The sequence below is a fragment of the Ictalurus furcatus genome, chromosome 11 (genome assembly GCF_023375685.1).
Source record: "Ictalurus furcatus strain D&B chromosome 11, Billie_1.0, whole genome shotgun sequence".
NCBI lineage: Eukaryota > Metazoa > Chordata > Actinopteri > Siluriformes > Ictaluridae > Ictalurus > Ictalurus furcatus.
Genome location: NC_071265.1, coordinates 20207322 through 20228554, shown reverse-complemented (window position 1 = coordinate 20228554; position 21233 = coordinate 20207322). Strand labels below are relative to the sequence as shown.

General features: G+C 40.4%; 1 protein-coding gene across 1 annotated transcript in view; it reads right to left on the bottom strand.

Moving 5' to 3' along the window:
- The window catches only part of shmt2 (serine hydroxymethyltransferase 2 (mitochondrial)), a 40164-nt gene that overhangs the window by 10858 nt on the left and 8073 nt on the right, over nt 1-21233 (bottom strand). Inside the window, exons 2-3 of the mRNA XM_053636124.1 lie at nt 10520-10702; nt 1868-1947 (exon numbers count right to left, since the gene is read on the bottom strand). Coding sequence (XP_053492099.1) covers nt 1868-1947; nt 10520-10702 — 263 coding nt within the window. The remainder of the gene's footprint in view (nt 1-1867; nt 1948-10519; nt 10703-21233) is intronic.

The window sequence follows — 21233 nt, the reverse complement described above, 5'->3', positions numbered from 1 at the left end:
ACAATAAGTCACACCATTACTACTAACAATAACAACCTATATAAACATTAGGGATGCTGAAGTGATTATACAGTAGTATTTCCTGAACAGAAATTCACTCTGGAGTAAATAGAGCACTATAGCTTGGGTAACAATATAGTGCTAATTTATGGCAACACAAAAGGGACAAAAAAGTAACCTGGACTACACCGATGAAGGTTTCTGAAGACCCATGTTCGTGGAAGTAATAGTTTTTCTGACCTCCAACCGTAAACAAACAAAAACAAAACAAGACTCAGAATTCCTACTCAGGAGCTCAGGATGGTCTCCTCAACTCAGAGTCCCTCTGGGTTCAAATCAACAACAGTAAACAAAGCAGCAGCGCTTACCTTTAAAAGTGTTATGCGGTATATACAAGATTTTGTTTTACATTTATAGCATTTTTTGGCAGATGCCCTTATCCAGAGCGACTTACATTTCTCTCATTTATACATCGGAGCAGTTGAGGGTTAAGGGCTTTGCTCAAGGGCCCAACAGTGGTAGCTTGGCAGTGCTGGGGCTTGAACTCCTCACCTTCTGATCAGTAACCCAGAGCCTTTAACCACTGAGCCATCACTGCACACCGTTTAGGCAGTGATGTTTTACATCACTCAACATACAAATATACTAGCTTGTTAAGTCTATAACACTGACTATACAGTTTGCCGTGTTGATGAGGAAAATATACATCACTCGTCACAGTTAGCTCGTTAAATTGTTGCTAACAAAAGACAAAACATGGACATTTCCCCACTTTGTAGCTTGAACGTTTTATTGCTTTTTAAAGCCATGTCAGCAATGGGGCTATTTCGTGGTGAGTACAGGGTAAATAATACCACATACACAATTTACTAAACTATATAAGACATTTAAGCTTAGTACAAGGCTGAAATTCTAAAGTGCGTTCAGCTGGTACCTTCCTGAATGTTTCTATTAAACATGTCTCTGAATAAAACCGTCATCTGATGCATGACATCAATAGAAAATGCCTTAATTCTGCGCTACGACTTCACAAGTCCGAGGTAAGCGGAACGCAACATTAGTCCAGTTTAGCCTTTTGGCACTTAAATGTTGCCTTTAAACACTGCACTGTTACCCGAACTCCAGTCGTTTTCTGTCTCCGTCAGGCCTGGAACAGAGAGCTGTAAGTATATCCTTTTAAAAGAACATGACGTACGTTTGCAAGAATGCCATAACTGTGTAATTCGCTTTAACAAGTGAAATTCATCCATCCATCCAGTTTACTCCTTTTTCAGGGTCACAGGGAATCTGGAGCCTATCCCAGGCAGCAGCGGGCACAAGGCAGGGTACACCCTGGACAGGGTGCCAGTCCATTGCAGTGCACAATCACATACACACTCACACACTACGGACACTTTAGACACGCCAATCAGCCTACCATGCATGTCTTTGGACTGGGGGGAGGAAACCGGAGCACCCAGAGGAAACCTAGCACGGGGAGAACATGCAAACTCTGCATACACATGGCCCTGGCGGGAATCAGACCCCAGACCCTGGAGGTGTGAGGTGAACATGCTAACCACTAAGCCACCGTGCACCCAAGTGAAATTCAATTTCACGTTATGTTAGCGCCACGTTCAGGACAATATACGATCTTCCTGGAGCTGATGGAGTAGCATGGGAACTGTAGACGCGCTAACAAATGGACAACTAAGCAAATGCGCTTTTCGTGAACTTTACTGCATTGTGTCACATGGCCTGTTGGAGGATGAAAAATATCTTAGATATATATTAAATATTAGCAAATATCTTGTTGCTATTCCAATTACAAAAAGACTTGGGTCGAGAAAAACAAAACAAACAAACAAACAAAAAAAAAACTACACACCTCTTTCCTGGGTAGCCTTCTGAGTACTTATTATTGAGGCAGGAGCCCTGGGCCTCGAGTGCTGCTCGGCTGCAGAAGTTCTGTGGTGGACACACACACACACACACACACACACACACACAGAGAGACAGAGAGAGAGTAAACATTCGTGATGTTTATCATAAGCCTCAGCCCATCAGCACTATGGAGTGAAAAATAAAATGACACAGCAATGTGGCATTCTGATGAAACTCTCCTCACTCCATGTCCTTATTCATCTCTTACTCGCATTCTCTCTCTCTCACACACAGACACTCTCTTAAATATTTGGACGCAGACTGTCAGACACCACAGAGCAGGCAACACCTCTCAAACGCATGCCGCATTCACACTGTGAAAGCAAATAGAGAAATTGGGAATGCAATTGAGAATTGCTGCACCATCACATGCTCCCGCTACAGGGGATCCACAAGTACTGAGAAACAGAGTTTATGAAGGAGCAAGACAGAAAGCAAAAAGACGGGGCATGCATCATGGAGTTAGATGGAAGGGGAAAATAAATCAAAAAGGTATGGAGGGGAAAGGTGGAAGGCATTATAGGTTTCTCTTATGCTATTCTGATCTTCTTGTCTAGGGGGCCGTTTACACGGCAAGGCTTCCAACTAAAAACGGAAAAATTTCTATGCGAAGTGCAAGTTTTTGGAAACGATGCCGCTATCGTCTCCGTGTAAACGTACAAAAAACGAGAATTTGTGAAAACGATGACGTCAATGCGCACGTGTATTGCGTGTTCAGTCTACAGGCATGCGAGTGCGAGTAATTCAAAACTACAATGGCGGAGTACAGGACTGTGTTTGTGCTGCTCAAGATTTGGAGTTTATGGACGCTGCTCCAACAAAGTGTAGATTTACTGCATCACCACTACGACCAGCGGAGACGCATTTGTTACATGCGCCAAATAATTAACCCACGCCTACGCCGACGAAGGGTATTTAAAATCGTATAATCATCTTTGTAATTGTCTGTTTTGGAGTATATCTGTATTCTTTTATTGCTAATAAAATATAGAAAGCAGACTGACTGTCAGTGCCTCACTATTTGATTTGTATTTGCCGAACGGCTCTACATACTCCGAGAAGCAGGAGTGAGACGCACCACGACAGCAGAGTACAGATGAGAGGAAAAAGCGCTCAGGCTGAGGCAACATAGAAAAAGCTGTCAGCACTATGATTCTGAACACTTAACGCGTCTTCGGTTAAGCAGCCTGGTGCCAATCCAAATCAACAACATGGAAAAATTCAGAGTAACAAACAATTAAATTAGCTGGATTTCACTGACATAAAAACACAACTGCCACAATGTCTTCTCTGTAAGATACAACTGATAAAAGTTCCGTCACTATCTGACTGCCAACTGTTGACAGGTTTTGTCATACTAAAATTCTGATACCAATACCAAGTGTACTATTGTGATTCTCAATACCAAATACTTTGCCCAGAAATAAATACATCAAAATAGGCACGCACACAACCTATTGCTGCAGCAAAATCACAAAGACAAAAGAGAACTGTAATCTTTAGCAATTTAATGCACAATAACAGTAAACTGACTGACAAGCTCTGTTCCTGTTTACAACTTTCTACCATTGGAGTCACTGTTGTCATGATCTGCAATCTTGTCATGATCTCAATCTTGTCATGATCTCAATTTAACCCCCACCCCAAAAAAACCCCAAACAAACAAACAAAACAAAACAAAAAAGGCCACACCATACATTCAAAAATATTTACTAATATAGAAAAAACCACATGTTGCAATACCAACATAAATAGTGGAGGCAGTATAGCACCATGTGACACTGCCTCTTCAACTACATAAACAAACATTGTGTATTAAATATATTGTGTCTTACAAGCCCCGTCCAAAAGTATTGGAACAGCAAGGCCAAGACATTTGGATTTGAGCTCTAAAAATGAATATCAGACGATAGATCATAAGCTCATTTACATCTAGACGTGTCAGACAACTCAAAACATAGCACCTCTGGTGGCAGACCACCCAATTTTTAGGTGAGCAAAAGGACTGGAACAGATAGTATTAAAGTAAATAACACTTAATATTGGGTTACATATCACTTGCTTGCAATTATTGCATCAAACCAGAGACCCACTGACATCACCAAACTGCTGCATTATTCTTTACTGTTGCTTTTCCAGGTTTGTACCGCAGCTTCTTTCAGTTGTTGTTTGTTTTGGGGGGTCTCTCTCTTCAGTCCCCCCGACATGAAATTACCTCCAGCCTGTTTCACAGATGAGCTTGTATGTTTTGGATCATGAGCAGATCCTTTCCTTCTCCACAATTTGGCCTTTCCATCACTTTGGTAGAGGTTAATCTTGGTTCCAGAACTTTTGTGGCTCATCTCTGTACTTCTTTGTAAGTTCCAATCTGGTTTTCTGATTCTTACTGCTGATGAGTGGTTTGCATCTTGTGGTATAGCCTCTATATTTTTGAAGTCTTCTTCAAATTGTGATACCTCCACCCCTGCCCTCTGGAGGTTGTGGTGAGGTCACTGACTTGTTTTAGGGGTTTTCCTTCACAGATCTCACAATGTTTCGGTCATCTACTGCGGTTGTTTTCCTTGGCTGACCTGTTTCATGTCTGGCTGTTAAAGGACCACTGGTGCACTCTTTTTCAGGACATTCCAAATTGTTGTATTACGTATACGCCTACATTCTTGTGCAATGGCCTTGACTGATTTTCCCTCTTTTCACAGCTTCAAAATGCCATGCTTCTCTTCATAGACAGCTTTCTGGTCTTCATGTTGGTTTATATTGGTCTTCACACGCAAAACCCAGGGCTCGACCCAAGAGTAGATATTTAGAGATATTACTTGTTTAAACAATCAATCTAACTGGGAACACCTGGGCAACAAGAAACACTCGTCAGTAACATGTTCCAATATTTTTTTATCACTTGAAAAATAGTTGGGTTTAAACAAAATGTGCAATCAATGCCAAGTTATTTAACACCTCTAGATCTAAAGAACAGCAAATGAAAGCTGAAATTCTGATCGATCGTCTCATTCATCTTTTGATCTCAAACCTAAATGTCTTCAGAGTATACAAAAAGAGTGGTTAGCACGTTCGCCTCAAGCCTCCAGGGTTGGGAGTTCGATTCCCACCATGGCCCTGTGTGTACGTGGAGTTTGCATGTGCGGCGGGGGTTTCCTCCGGATACTCCAGTTTCCTCCCACAGTCCAAAGACATGCATGGTAGACTGACTGGCGTGGGCAAAGTGTCCAGCTATGTGAATGTCTATGTGATTGTGCCCTGCGATGGATTGGCACCATGTCCAGGGTGTACCCCGCCCTGGGATAGACCCCAGGTTCTCCGCAGCCCTGTAGGATGAGCAGTATAGAAAATTGATGGATGTATATACATACTAATCCAGACCATTATTGTGTATTGAATTTCAGAGGCCATGCACAAGAACCGCACCAAATGACCACAGGATACGCTCGGTGACCATCTTGCGTTTTCACAGGTAACAGCAAGAATAAATCAGCATTAAAAGGTGCGTGAAGCAGAAGGAGCTACTCGCCCTGCATACATTGTGCATCAATTCAAAAAGTATTTTGCGTGTTTAATGTCCAGCCATGTCTTGAACATTGTATTACATTAGTTCAAAATTAGGTTACGTAAAACTTAAGACGGGTCATTTGTGATGGCGATTGTGAAAAAGCAAATTCAGTGTTACAAGCTTCAGGAGTCATGACACAGAAAAATGATCAGTTAATTATTTGCCTGAATTTCTCCGAGTAAAACATTTTAGCTGTCTAACGTGTTGAAACTCTGTTGCAGTCGCAATGATTTTCTTGCCAAGTTGCTCGTGTTTGCTGTTTTGCGGCGAAGGGGATTCATAACACCTTTTTATGCTGTGTCTGTTCGCCGCCCATCATTAACAAGGTAATAAAAAAATATATAAATAAATAAATAAAAAATATGCAGATCCTTGGCTCCCCCCCCCCACAAACTGTGGACATGAATCTTTTCTTTATCTGTGCATTTGCCCCTTGAGTCACTGTGCCTGTCTCACCTATACAAGGAAAATTAGCACATACAATTAGATGGACCGAAATGCCAATAGAGCATTATAGAATAATTTTTTTTAATAAATAAAAACATCATATTGTAATATTTTAAAAAATAAGTTTCAGAACTGTCGACTCTACTTGTTAAAGTCTTATAACGATACTTTTTGATTCGTTTGATTAAAAGTAAATCAACCGAGTGCGTCCGTATCATCGGAGAACAGATGCAGATATTTGTTACATTAACTGTAGCAGAGGTGAAAGCCTATGGCTGTTACAGCTACAGGTGAAAGCAAAAAGATCACCATCATCATGCTGAATGTCCTAAACTACTCTAGAACAGATTTATGGCAGTGTTCATCTGACGATTGCTGTACTTCACAAACGTAACTCTTTGCTTTATCCCCATGTACAAAGGGAACTAAAGTGTTCAAAATGTTCCACTTTTTAATTCACCTCCTCAGAGATGTGAATAAAATCGTGACAAGCTTCAAAACCCACTCCAGCAACTTTTCATAAACCATCTGCGTTAAAGGCCACTGGGAACCTTGGCATCATCACTGGTGAGGGAGGATCATGTTATTTACTGCCGGCAGAAGCTATATACCGTGTACCTCTCCTCGACAAAAGTTAACGGATGCTTGTATGCTCTATAACACAAGCTGCCTCTCTCTCATCCGTTTTCGCTAGGCATGTGTTCAAACGCGAGGCAGTGGAGTGCTGAAAAGAAGTTAGCAGTTGAAAGTGTGGAGAAAGTAATGATCTGCTCATGATCCAAAATATACGAGCTCATCAGTCAAGCATGGTGCTGGTAGTGTCATGGCTTGAGCGTACATGGATGCTTCTGGAACAGGTTCACTAATCTTTATTGAAAGATGTACCTCATGATGGTAGGAGCAGAATAAATTCAGAAGTCAACAGAAACATTCTGTCTGTCAATTTATAGAGAAATGCATCCAATCTAATTGGGAGGAACTTCACCATGCAGCAAGACAATGATCCAAAACACACTCAACAAAGGACTTTATCGGGGTAAATAAGTGGAAGGTTTTAGACCGGCAAAGTCAATCAGCAGACCTTAACTCAGCTGAGCAGCATTTCAGCTCCTGAAGAGGAAACTGAAGTGAGAAATCCCCCAAAACAAACAACAACTGAAAGAAGCTGCGGTACAAACCTGGAAAAGCGACACAAAAGAAATATGCAACAGTTTGGTGATGTCAGTAGATCACCGGCTTGATGCAGTTATTGCAAGCAAGGGATATGCAAAGTAAATAACTATCTGTTTCAATACTTCTGCTCGCGTAAAAATTAGGTGCCATGTTCTAAGTTGTTTAACATGTCATACGGTAGATTTAAATATGAGGAAATGAAAAATTAAGTTCTGATCCATCATCTCATTCATTTTTTGATCTCAAACCGTAATGTCATCAGTGTATGGCCTTGCCATACCAAAACTGTCAGAGTGGATGGTATTTACTTATTCGTACTGAGAAAGCAGCCAAGTGAAGCTCTGGGCTCCAATGAATGAGTCATGTGTAATAGGCACTTGGAGAAAGAAGAAAAAAGAAAGAAAGAAAGGGAAGGAAGAAAAAAAAAAAAAACACCTTGACCTGCACAGTAATTAGAGATTACATTACAAATCTAGAAATGTTATGTTGTTTGGGGCTGAACTGAACTGTGCTTGATGTATTCCTTGTGTTGTCTTTGCTATTTAGCAACAAAAGGACTCTTCACAGGTCATACTGACTTTGGGGAGCTGAGGCAGATGATATTATTTGAAATGACCAACCTTGAAAGCATCTGTGTTTTTGGGAAACAGTAAAGACACACAAATCCACTTCTCATGGCTGTGGATACTCCTGCCAGTAGGTGTGTGTAATCAGGTATGAGTGCAAATAATACACGGTGGTGATGTAACAGAGTGAACGCAGCTATTTTTGTATTTAAAAAAAAAAAAAAAAGAGAGAGAAAAAAAGCAGCTGGTTTCAGTTGATATTCACCACTCTTTGAAGTTTGTTTAATTCCAATGTCAAAATGACCTGAACATAAACTATGTATAATATAAATATGAGCAGATGTATCTAAATATAGCAGATGCACCAAGAAGTATATTTGTGGGTTTTTTCATGTTTACCAGAGAAAATGAGCCAAGTACATAAAGTAAAAAAAAAAAACACACAAACACTTTTTAGTATGTTACCACTTTAAGCAAAACAAAAACAGCCTGAATGAGTTGGAAGGAAACCTCCGACCCCCACCTGACCTCTAAACTATACACTTGTGAAGCCTGATTGTGAGAAACAAGCGTTAAGTACATCAGCATGTTCATCTCTGACAGACCACCACAAATGGAAATCAATAATCCCTTACCTGGATGAACCGCTGTCACAGTCCTCGATTCACACCGGGACGTTTTTCGACACGCTATTTTGTGTTCACACCCCAGGTACGTTCACACAGAGTGACTCGCAGCGACAATGCGTTCGGACAGCTGGCGACTTCAGGCGACATGAGTGACCGCGACCATTGGTGACCGGATGTGGGTGTGTCCAGCGACTTGGAAAGTTGAGAAAAGTTTAACTTTATGCAAATCTTGAGCGACTTGGTGCAGCGACTACTAATGGGAGTGAAGACAGTAGAGCGCACGTCATCCCTGGCCACCCGTGCTCTCAAGCAGAAGCAGCGCCATTGTGGCAGTAACCAATTGGCTTAGCTTAGTTTAGTATCTTGGCAGGTATAAAACAAAAAATAAAATCAATCAATAAATAATAACGAAACACTCACTTTTTGTTGCAATCGAGCAAAATCTCAGTGTAGCTCCCATCACCCAGGAAGTCCGGCTCCCAGTCACCATCGAACATATAGCGAATGACACCCTGGTGGTGATGCTGAGATAGGAGCTACACCGGGATTTTGCTCAATCGTAACAAACAGTCAGTGTGCTTCATTATTATTTTGCTTTAAAAGCGCTAAGGCCATAAGCTAAGCTAACTGGTACTTGTGCTTTTGCCGCAGATAGATAGCCGAGCACTAGTAGGATATGATGCATACACACACACACAAACACACACACACACACACACACACAGGTGAATATATACAAGATTGCTCTCCCTTCAGAATGTGACGTTTTAGCAGTAAGAAAGTAAGAAGCAAGGTGTCGCACAACTTTCCGTTTCTGACACCCGCTCATCACTGAGAAGAAGAAGAGAGCCAGTGTTTAAGTCTTTAAGCCGTTCACACACTTTTTGCGAACTTTTTTTTTGGGGGGGGGGGAATAAGGCAACTATTGTTGTGCCCAAAAATGTTAATGTTCCTGCACATTGATGTATTTAGTGTGTAATTTTGAATCTGGTGCCTTCAAAGGACATCCTGTTTATGTGTGTAGGCAGAATGATTTATTAGCAGTGAGCATTATATTTCGGTGTGTCACTTATGCACTCTCACTAAAACGGTGAATGCTGGCTTCTTCTTCGTCTTCTTTTTCATCAGTAAGACAGTTTTGTACTTGAGCGCCATCAAGTCATACTTTTATGTAACTTCAGTGGCTCCGGGCGCGTGAACGAAAGCGCGAATCTCATTGGCCGGCCAAAAAAAAACAAGCCCCTCGACGTTAAAAACATTTTACGCTTTGACATTTGACGCCATGCGTTTTACGCCTGGGTGTGAACACTCCCGTTGACGGCCATTGGGGCGTTAAACGGACCGTTTTTACGAACTATAACCCTTTGAAATGTGTGACATGTTCATTGATAAACTAAACATTGTAATGGTTGGCAAATTACTGGGGTATCAACTGAAAACACATTACAGACCGTGCAGTTTATGAAAGTAATGCACTTTACACACCCCCAGCATGCATTATTTTTTGCATAATCACATGGTCGGTCATGTGCTATTCCTTATATAATACAGCTTTAATGTCATATTTTTGTTTCATTTTCACTGGAGTTGTTCAAGTACCATTTAGTTACTTTTCGGGAGAGAACGAGACAACGGTGACGTTATCCTTCATCAAACAGTGGTTTCCATCATGCTACTGTGCCACTTTTATACAATGACCTTAGCTGCTGCTGCTGCTGCTGGAGAGACGCTGGCCTAATGCCCACTCCTGTGAAGACGAATTACTGTCTCAACATTTCTCAAGATGTTTTTGGGTTCCCAGCACCAAGGAAATGACCTTGGACCACTTCTCAGTCTGACAGTAACTAATGAATATATCCGAAACGATCACACATTTCTTTTCATTGTAGTCATCTGTGGTTGGGTAAAATGTCCCAAGCTTTAGTATCAGAATAAGCAGGGGAAACAGTTTGCTCTTTGGGATCACTGCTGTGACTTTACAGCCAAATACACTGGGTGTGAATGTGATCCATAAAAGCATGTCTCATCATCAATTATATTATACAGTACAAATCACACAATTAAGGACTTTTGGTTTTGGTCAAACTTGTGAAATATTTCATTTAGGCTGAATAAAGAATAATTCAAGTTACCATTAAAACAGTTCAAACACACAGGACTTCAACAAGGATAGAAGCATCCAATAACAATTAGTGAGCTTGTATTTGGTTTTTCTTTACCTCCGAAGCAATGAGCTCCAGCCCACGACACTGTCGGTCCTTCTCTTTCCGCAACAGGTCCCACATCTCGGGATCATCCTGTGCCAGGCTGTCCTGCCCGGTCCAGGGCCGATCATGATCAGGCGACCGCGCTGCTGCAGAGTGTTGCCCTCTCAGAGTCACGCTCACACGCTGGCACAGGGGCTGGGGATAAACAGAGAAAATTAATATTTTAAAAATCCACAATGGGATCGCAGGGACTGTTCAAACAACTAATGAATATTATATGAAACATTTATAGAAAATAAATATATATATATATATATATATATATATATATATATATATATATATATATATATATATATATATATATATATATACACACACACACACACACACACACACATACACACACACACACACACACACACACACATACACACACACATATATTCAACAATTCTTTTTTTCAGATCCTCAGACAGTTCTTTGCCATGATGTGCCATGTTGAACTTCCAGTGACCAGTATGAGGGAGTGCGAGAGCGATGACATCAAATTTAACACAACTGCTCCCCATTCACACCTGAGACCTTGTAACACTAACAAATCACATGACACTGGGGAGGGAAAATGGCTAATTGGGCCCAATTTGGACATTTTCACTTAGGGGTGTACTCACTTTTGTTGCCAGCGGGTTAGACATTAATGGCTGTGTGTTGAGTTATTTTGAGGGGACAGCAAATTTACACTGTGGGATATATTGGGCAGCAAATGAACAGTCAGTTCTCAAAGTTGACATGTTGGAAGCAGGAAAAACAGGCAAGTGTAAGAATCTGAGTGACTTTGACAAGAGCCAAATTGTGATGTCTAGATGACTGGGTCAGAGCGTCTCCAAAATGGCAGGTCTTGTGGGGTGTTCCCGGTATGCAGTGGTTAGTACCTACAAATAGTGGTCCAAGGAAGGACAACCGGTGAACTGGCGACAGGGTCATGGACGCCCAAGATTCACTGCTGTGCATGGGGTGCGAAGGCTAGCTCATCTGGTCCGATCCCACAGAACAGCTACTGTAGCACAAACTGCTGAAAAAAATTATACTGGCTAATGCTGGCAGTGTGATGCTCTGGGCAATGTTCTGCTGGGAAACCTTGAATCTTGGCATTCATGTGGATGTTACTTTGATATGTACCTACCTAAACACTGTTGCAGACCAAGTATACCCCTTCATGGCAACGCTTTTCCCTAATCTTTCAGCAGGATAATGCACCCTGACAGTCCAAAAATCGTTCAGGAATGGTTTGAGGAAAACGACACAGAGTTCAACGTGTTGACCTCCAAATTTCTACAGCTCTCAATCCGATCGAGCAGCTGATCAGTGTATATCCAACAGTTCTGAGACCGAGAGAATAGTACAGACATTACAAAAAGAATATTAATATTACGAAAAAAAAATGTTCAAATGAGTCAAATCTTCTGAGCGCTGGGTATCTCGGATAAATGTGGACTAACTGCAGGGTCTTCACTAATCACTTTCATCTCCCAGCCAACTGTGGGCCATCCCACTTTTAGCAGCACGGCTCGTACCCAAGAGTGTGGAAGAGATCATAGCTGAGCATCGTCGAGCCGAGAGCTTTATAATAAACAGAACGCAGGCTTTAAGATCGGGGCAGAATAACGTAAATTAAGAATTCGTTCTGCATCAGTAATATCACAGCTGACTGGCCCGTCTGAACAGAAATAGCCTGCATCACTGTAGTGGCACTTCTTTGTGTAAGTGGTTGCTAACATAATCAGGAATGAGAAGAGGCATGTGATGCTTCCAAACCATTTTAATTGCTTTTTCAAACACCGGCCTACAGTGATATGCTCTTTATTTGCAATGATTTGGTGTTTGAATGCTAACCCAGGGTTGCAGAAGTGCAATAAGTGTCAATACAGACACAGCAAGAGAAATTACATAAAGGAGCATGGACTAAATGCATTAGTATATCCCACCGATTATCAAACCCTCTCAGAAACTGCTCAATTGTTATACACACCATCCCCCCCCCCCCAAGACTATTCAAATAAATAAAAGCATAAGAAGGAAAACAATCATGTGTGGGTTCATTATGCTGTAGTCAGCACTACTGATGAGAATATTAAAGTCCCTGGAAACATGATTAGAAGTATTTTTTTAAAACAAGCATTTACCAAAAGGTAGAGTCAAGAAATATATATCAAGCTACAACTGAATTTTAACAAAAATCTGCAAAAAAAAATAAAAATAATAATAATAAATAAAAAATAATAATAAAAAGAAAGTCGTCATATTTCAGGTTTGGGAGGGTCAGATCACATATTGATGGATAGGGTTGTCTTTCCAACAAAGTAAACAACTCATCACAGTCCTAATGCTAGAAATGTGTGTAGGAATGATAGCGCAACGCTTGCACAACACTTTTCAGCTAAGACTGCAGTTTGCATGAACTCCACTGCTACTTCGGTCTTTACAAAGCTACACTGATCAACAGAACATGGCAGTGCAATGTGCAAAAGCAGCAATCACAGTGTGTCTGGCTTAATAAAACAGATTAAAACGAGCTTTACTGCCCTCTCATTTAACTGCCTGCTACCACGTACTAGCGAGGAGCTTATTAACCATTTAGAGTCATGAGTTTTGCTGATGAAGCTCAGCAAGATCAGATTAAACCTGATATTTTTTTTCCCTCTTATAACAGTTTCTGACCTGAGACTTTATCCTATAAATGTGAAGAACATTGTATTGGTTTTTCAATGTTCCAATTTTAAGTCAATTTATAGGTAATAAGTATGATAACAAATGTGGTAATTATATGAAAAGTAATTTGGCTGATAATCTTTTTACAGTACTAGGTGTAGATAAAGATTTAATTATTTATTTATTTTTAAGTGAGGTAAACGAGACTGACCATTACCACACATGGTAACTACTAGAGGTTGACTAATTGGGCGGTTTTGTTGATTAATCAGCACCGATAACAAACCGCTGGAACTTTCAGTTATCGGCAAAAATCCACACCGATAAGTTTTCCCCAGATGCGTGGGATCGGCTGAGAAGAGCCCGCTGTCATTATACAGTACGAGAGCAGCCTCTAGAGGCGAAGTAAAAACCATCCCTGATAAGTTTGATGTTATTTGAAGTGTTGTTTTTATTCCTTTTAGATACAGTACATTTTCATGGCACAATCAGTACTGTTCATTTTTTGTAATAAGTTTCAGCAACATTTTACTTTGAGTGTTATGTTCTCATTCAGTACCAATTTTAAATCAGTCGATTAATCGGTTAGCGGCAAGTACTGCCCGAATTAGATATCGGTAAAATCACGAATGGTCAATCTATAGTAACTACTACGCTAAAGTAGTGTATATAAGAGGGGGAAAAAATTCTAAACGGATGCAGTCTTGCTCATGCGCTGACGTAAAGAAGCAAAATGAGCATATAGAAGTCTGTTTAGCTTACAGAGCTGTAAGTAGTAAGTAGTACTTTGGTAGCACTGACATAACTTGCACCAAATAAATAAGAAAATATCAAAACATTTTAATCTCTTAAAAGTGCAATAGCTTTTATTAGAGATGCACCAATGTATCGGCCGATAGTTTAAAAACATCAGATGATCAGGGCCGATTATATCCCGTCAATCAAAAGAGGGTGGGAAAACACATCGAACTCATGCTGTGTGTAAAGATGATGTCTCTTGTGTGGAATGATGACAAAACTGCAGTTTGTAATCTCTGTACTGCTATTACTGCTAACATTTTACACCGGAAGTGAGCAGGAGTGAAGCGGGAGTTTCGGCGCCATTACACTGTTGAAAGATTTAAATGAAGATGAGTCGACAAAAAAGTATATTATTTATATATATATATATATATATATATATATATATATATATATATATATATATATATAGCACAGAAAAATATATCTGTAGAGTAGTATATTTCATATCTAGTTAATGTTAAGATATAAAAAAAAGTTGATAGTATATATTACCAGTTTGATGTTCAGTGATGAAGTAGAAATGCTTTTATTTGTGGAGAGTGAATGTGAGTCTAACAGGAGGTTTTTTAGAATTCAGTCGATGTTAATATGAATTAATAACATTCAATAAGTTAATAATCTTACTTTAATCTTCAGAATGTAGTTCATGTGTTAATGTTAATTAGAGTAATGTGTTTTGTGTTTATGAGACCAGTTACTGTGAAACAACTTGTTGAAATGGAGAGAATAAAGTTTTTATTTGCATTTCCTTCAGAATTGTGGAATTAATTATTATTCATTTAAAAGAAGGCATAAAAGGCAGAACTATTGGTGATCAGTATCGGCCGATATCACTGAATAATCGGTTATCGGTATCGGCTGACAAATGTTTCGGTGCATCTCTAGTTTTTATTCCTTTCTTGTACAAATAACGTGGAAGACATGTAGAACATGATAAAAAGAAAAACAATGGATTAAGCTGTGGCCTTAGCAAATGTGTATTAAGCTGCTGAGAAAAGTTGTTTGAAAGACTCCTGGTCCGGGATGCTTGTCTGTGTTTGGATGAGGCTCCTGTCAATCGATTTACAGGCCCTGTTCACACCTGGCGTAAGGAGTGCGTCTCCAGCAACCGCTTGTGATCGGATTTCATACATCGTTTCCACTGGAGGAAGGCTATCACGCATTTATTAGATCAGTCTTCCGCTGCATTTATTTTCAGGCATAAAAATGTCCAACAAATCATCTCTCATGTACCTGCACAGACTGTTTCAAAAGTTTTAATGATGAGGTCTGCTAACAATGCTTATAAATGAATGAGATGAGACAACAAATAAAGCTATTAAAAGCAGCTGCTTTAGTCTCTGCTGTTATAGCATCGTCTATATAAATATGGCCAAGGAGAAGAGAGCTCTACCGTTCAGCGCAATTTCCAAACCTTCTCGCAATGATTACATATTTTATGGCTAGGGCAAAGACGTGGCTGATCGTACAGTCCTTCGTTGATGTTCGGCACGCATCAAGAATTGTTCGAGTTCACGCTACAAATGTGACGTGGGGATATGCGACCCGGACCACCTCCGTTCACACCTGCGCTTAGTGCTAACCACTTAAGATCCAAATACCCAGGACTCGATTTAATGCCAGGTGTGAAGGGGGCCAAAGTCTTTACAGGCCACCGTAGATTCTGAGGGTGGAGCTTCATGAACATGGGCAGGAATGGGGAAGTGGGCTCAAGGAGTAAAAATAAATAAATAAATAAATATTTTGAAGATAAATAAATAAATAAATAAATAAATAAATAAAATATTAATAATCATAATCTTTAAAATGTCAGACCCATGTAACCATTAGAGACCTCATCTTGGAAATTAAGGACTAATTTTACCTAAAGATATACCAGTACAACGGAAACCTAAATAATATGCAAAAAAGCTAAATATTAAATAAAATAAAAAACGTGGTTGGGTGACATTCCTGGACATGGATCCTGCCATTTCTAGGCTAGTATTTTGCCCGTTTAACACTTATTTGTTCCCCCCACAGAGCCGACATAAGGATTCATCCAAATTTATTATTTCAGCTCGTTTGTTATGCACGAATCCAAAACGTTCCCAGATCGCTGACGTAAGATCTGGTTTCCCCAACAAGATCCATCGCGTGACAGGACCCAAAGTGAAATTGCAGAATTCGCCTGACTGGATTTCGTCGCGCTCAAACAAACCCCGCGCCGAACTAACAGACAACACCATATAAGGTTTGATTATGATTACGTAATTTGTGTATTTATATAAAATATTCCGCTATATGGTAGGCTATAAATACAAATTAATATAGCAACTGTTCTTATTATTATTACACTTGTATACAAAACGTTGTACTTTGTACTTGTCATAGTGCCCACTCAAGCAGAAACATTGATGTGGCGTGCGATGTGACACCTTAAATAAATAAACACAGCCCTTAAATTAAATAAATAAATAAATAAATAAATAAATAAATAAATAAAAACCCAACACAACAATTTTCTTTTTTGTCAGATAAAACAAGAAATAAATACAATACAGTGGACATTTAAAAGGAATTATCAGAGAAGTGGCCTTCCTGGGGGTTTTAAGCAAGTTACTGAGTTCTTAGCACAGATATGGCCTACAAACATGTCAGTCCTGTGACTGACTATTGCACATGCACAATTTTAGTGCGACAACCATCATGAAGACAATCCCATCTCTGATGTATACAGAGACCACTAAGCGAATTGATCAGAATTGATAATACGTGTCCTTTGGCAACTTAACAGACATGGTGGATATCCGTAAATCTTGTTCCATAAGAAAACACAATGTATTCTTGCCAGATGTGGGAATGTGCAGTCTGTAAAAATTAATGAAATTATGAATTTGGAAAGGGCTGAAATCTCAGAGAAACACTAGCAATTATATTACCCCACATCCCAATGTACAGCCAGCCCGAATGGAGTTTAAATCACCCTCTCAGTATTATCCCCTTTCCACTCCCAGTTTTTCCTCACTCATCACTACGTCGACTTCGAGATTTGCATTCTTCGGATCTCTTTAGACCTGTGTGTGCTTGACTTGAACAATTTCACTAATACCGTTCTTTGGTGAAAATTTCCTAGGCAATCCTAGCACATAATAAACACACCGACAAGATCATCATAACTAACGGTAATAAAGACAACGGCGCTCCTACCCATCCCTTTCCCAATTCACCAATGCGCCGCACTGCACGGGAGGCCAGGAGCGTGATGAACTGCTTCATTTAAAAAACGTTATTAAAAAACAATTAGCTCAATGATGTGGGAGCATTAGGAGACGATGTATGAGACTGGCTTCGCTTAACCGGTGGACAACTCCTGGTCACTTCATCAGGAACCAACTTACAGGGTAAAGCAGGCACCTAGGGCGCCTCAGGGAGATAATGGGTAAATACTATAAATGGATAAATCTTGTGAGTAAATAAATAACACTAATGAGCATCATAATTGTCCTTACGGAGATGGACACCATGAATAAAGTGTTTATTACTTCAGCACAAGCAGAAGGGCAATATCACAGGTTATAGCAATTACAGCAATGTGACTGGAGTAGACTATAACATGCCAAATGTTAACCATGTACATTATTATAGGCTGAGATAAAAATTATTGCCTGTAAATTTAAAAAGGTCTATGATGAGAATAACGAATGTCTAACAAAAAAAATTATACAATAAAATCTGTAATTTACTGTTAACCCCCCCCCGCAAAAAAACCCATGTACGCTCACTGGCCACTTTAATAGGAAGCTCTTGACCTATACCCTCTCTCATTCATGCAATTATCCCGTCAGCCAATCATGTGGCAGCAGCAGTGTGCATAAACTTATGCAGATACAGGTCAAGAGCTTCAGTTAATGTTCACATCAAACATCCGGGGGGGGGGGGGGGGGGAGTGATCTCTATGACTTGATGGGTTGGTTTGAATATTTCAGATGGGTTGCTTTGAATATTTCAGTAATTGCTCACTTTCAAGTACAGCAGTCTTTAGACTTTGCACAGAATGGTGCACAAAAACAAAATCCATCCAGTGAGCAGCAGTTCTCTGGGAGAAAACATGCTGTTGATGAGAGAATGTCAGAGGAGAATGGCCAGACAGGTTCGAGCTGATAGGAGGGCTACAGTAACTCAAATAAGCACTCTTTGCAACCATGGTGAGCAGAAAAGCATCTCAAAATGCACGACACACCAAACCCTAAGGCGGATGAGCTACAACAGCCAGAGACTACATCGGGTTCCACTCCTGCGAGCTAAGAACAGGAGTCTGAGATGACCGTGTGCACAGGCTCACCCAAACTGGACAGCTGAACATTGGAAAAATATCGATCCTCTAGCACAGGGTACAAGGAAGGCATGCATCAAGACCCTTCTCTGTTCTGGCACCTAGGTAGTGGAATGAACTCTTCCTAGATGTCCAAAAGCTGAGTCACTGCCAGTCTTCAAACTATGTCTAAAGAAGTCCTCTTCCTCTGTAAATGTAATGTTAGATTTTGGTTGGAGATGAAACCTGCAGGAAGGTAGATCTCAAGAAAGAGGACTGGTGACCATTGGCTTATATAATACAGATATGTTCACATTTGTTGTTGTTCTAGAGAATGTTGTGTCTGGGACCAATGGCAAGAATGTCAAAATGTTTCACACCAAATATAGTGAGGGAAATAAGTATTGAATGCATCAACATTTTTTTCAGTAAATATATTTCCAATGAGGTTATTCACATGAAATTTTCACCAGACGTCAGTATTAACTCAAGAAATCTGGAAATATAAAGAATTCACAGCATTAAAGTCTATAAATAAAGTTGTGTGTAATAAAGTGGAATGACAAAGGGAAAAAGTATTGAACATGCTAAGAAAAAGCAGTTCTCCAAGGCAAGGTAAGGAAGGGAACCAGCTGAAATCCATAAATAGTTATACCCCCTATCTGTGCAAATTAATATCAACTGGGTTAGTAAATTGATGGTCTATAAAAAGGCTTTTCGTTACCAAGGTGTCACATAAGAAACATCTCATGATGGGTAAAAGCAAAGAGCTCTCCCAAGACCTTCGCAACCTTATTGTTGCAAAACATATTGATGGAATCGGATACAGACGTATTTCAAAAGGTCTGAATCTTCCAGTCAGCACCGTTGGGGCCATTATCTGCAAGTGGAAGCAACATCACTCCGTCATCAACCGGCCACGCACAGGAGCTCCTCACAAGATTTCTGACCAAGGAGTCAGAATAATAATCAGAAGAGTAGCCCAAGAGCCAAAGACCACTCAGAAAGAACTCCAGAAACACTTGTACCATTGTCACAGAGAAAACAATAGGCAATGCACTCCACTACCTCTATGCACGCTCAACCCACAAGACTCCATTACTAAAGAAAAGGCATGTCGAAGCTCGTTTAAAGTTTGCTACAATTCATTTGGACAAGACTATGAAATACTGGGAGAGTATAGTCTGGCCAGACGAGAGCAAAATTTAACTTTTTGGCTGTCACACCATGTTTGGAGAAGAAATGGCACTACACATCACTCTAAGAACACTACACCAACAGTGAAGTTTGGAGGTGGAAGCATCAGGGTGTGGGGCTGTTTTTCATCACATGGTACTGGCAGACTAAATATAATTGAAGGAACGATGAATGGAGCTCTTTACCGGAAGAAGACTTTTGGAAACGCCGAAGACCCCGTTTTAGTTTCAAAACTTGTCATTGTAAACAGACCAAAATGAAGATTTTTGAAAACGAAGGCGTGGCTCCACCCACATTCGCCCTCTGATTGGGTCTTCTGGATCAAGCTTTGCTGGCTTTGTTGTCATTCTTGGCAGCCGTTGTGCAGTTAAACAGGTTCTGAATGTTCCGTGGGGGTCTAGCGGCTAAGGCTCCAGCGCGCTCAATGCCATGGCCCGCGGGGCTTTGATGCACTCTGTGTAGGATAAAATGGAAGGGTTGTGGCGGAAGCAGCCGAAAGAACAACAACTAGAAGAAGATCTGAATGCTTGAACTTCCACTCAAACATGTATGAAAAAAAAAGTGACATGTACACCAGAAAACATTAAACCTTTATCCACAGCAGTTTGTTCTGAATGTTCAGCATGACGGAAGTGTCACTTTTAACATGCCACATCTGACATGTAATCACATTCCACCTTTAAACTTTCTCCAGATTTGTAAAGTAGTGAACTCAATTGTATGGTATCTTAGCCAAGTTTATGTTATCTTTACAGTACTGCCATACGGTTATTTGGATATGTACAGATGAGAGAAAAAATAAAAATAAAAAAATCAATTTGCACTAGCTAAACCACTATTTCTGTAGAGAAACAGACAGATTTCATGCCTTCCAACTGTACTTAAACTTTAATCACACTTAAGCTGGACCTCATTTGAAGCTCAACGTTCAAAGTTCAACCACAGAGATGTGGAACGAAGTATCAGATCGTACATTTTTCATGATACCATGACATGGTAACAAGGGTAGTCCTATGCCTCATTGTTGTAAATTTCACAAAAAACTGCATGTGGAAAACACACTGTCGCTTGAACAGCTGTCAGACTTGCAGATGTTCTACAGCTGAGCAAAGAGCAAAACCCTTACAACCTGCCCATGAGAGCTGCACTGGCACAGTAACACGGAGAAGAGTGGCACAGCTTCTCCGGCTTTCTGTCAGCACCAGCGCCCCGTGCCAGCACAACCACCGAGTGTGTCCGCCTTTCTCTCATGGGCCACCTCATGCTCGTGCAAACACACACACACACTGTACAGGTCATTACTCTCTGACAGGACTTGTCCTTTGCTGTCTTCGTTTCCACTAGGGACACAGAGCCATTGTGATACAGGGGGAACTGGAGTAATGTTGAAGTGTGTGTGTGTGTGTGTCTATGTATATAGGCACAGACAACCTGTGAGTTAAGACAAGCTGTAAGCACAGTGGTGTCCCACAGATGCTCCCGAACTGTCTGTCCATCAGCTCGAGTCACTCACACGCAAAGTTGCAGATCATCAGAAAAACTACAGATATGACTGTAATGCACACGCACGCACCTCTCTGGGGCATGATCAACACTCGCAGCCCGGATTTAAATATTCTAGAAATGGGGGACAAAAAATTACAGCTGATAAGAGCTAAGGAATGGAGCTGTCATGGAGCTATTTTGAGTGAGAGAGAGAGAGAGAGAGAGAGAGAGAGA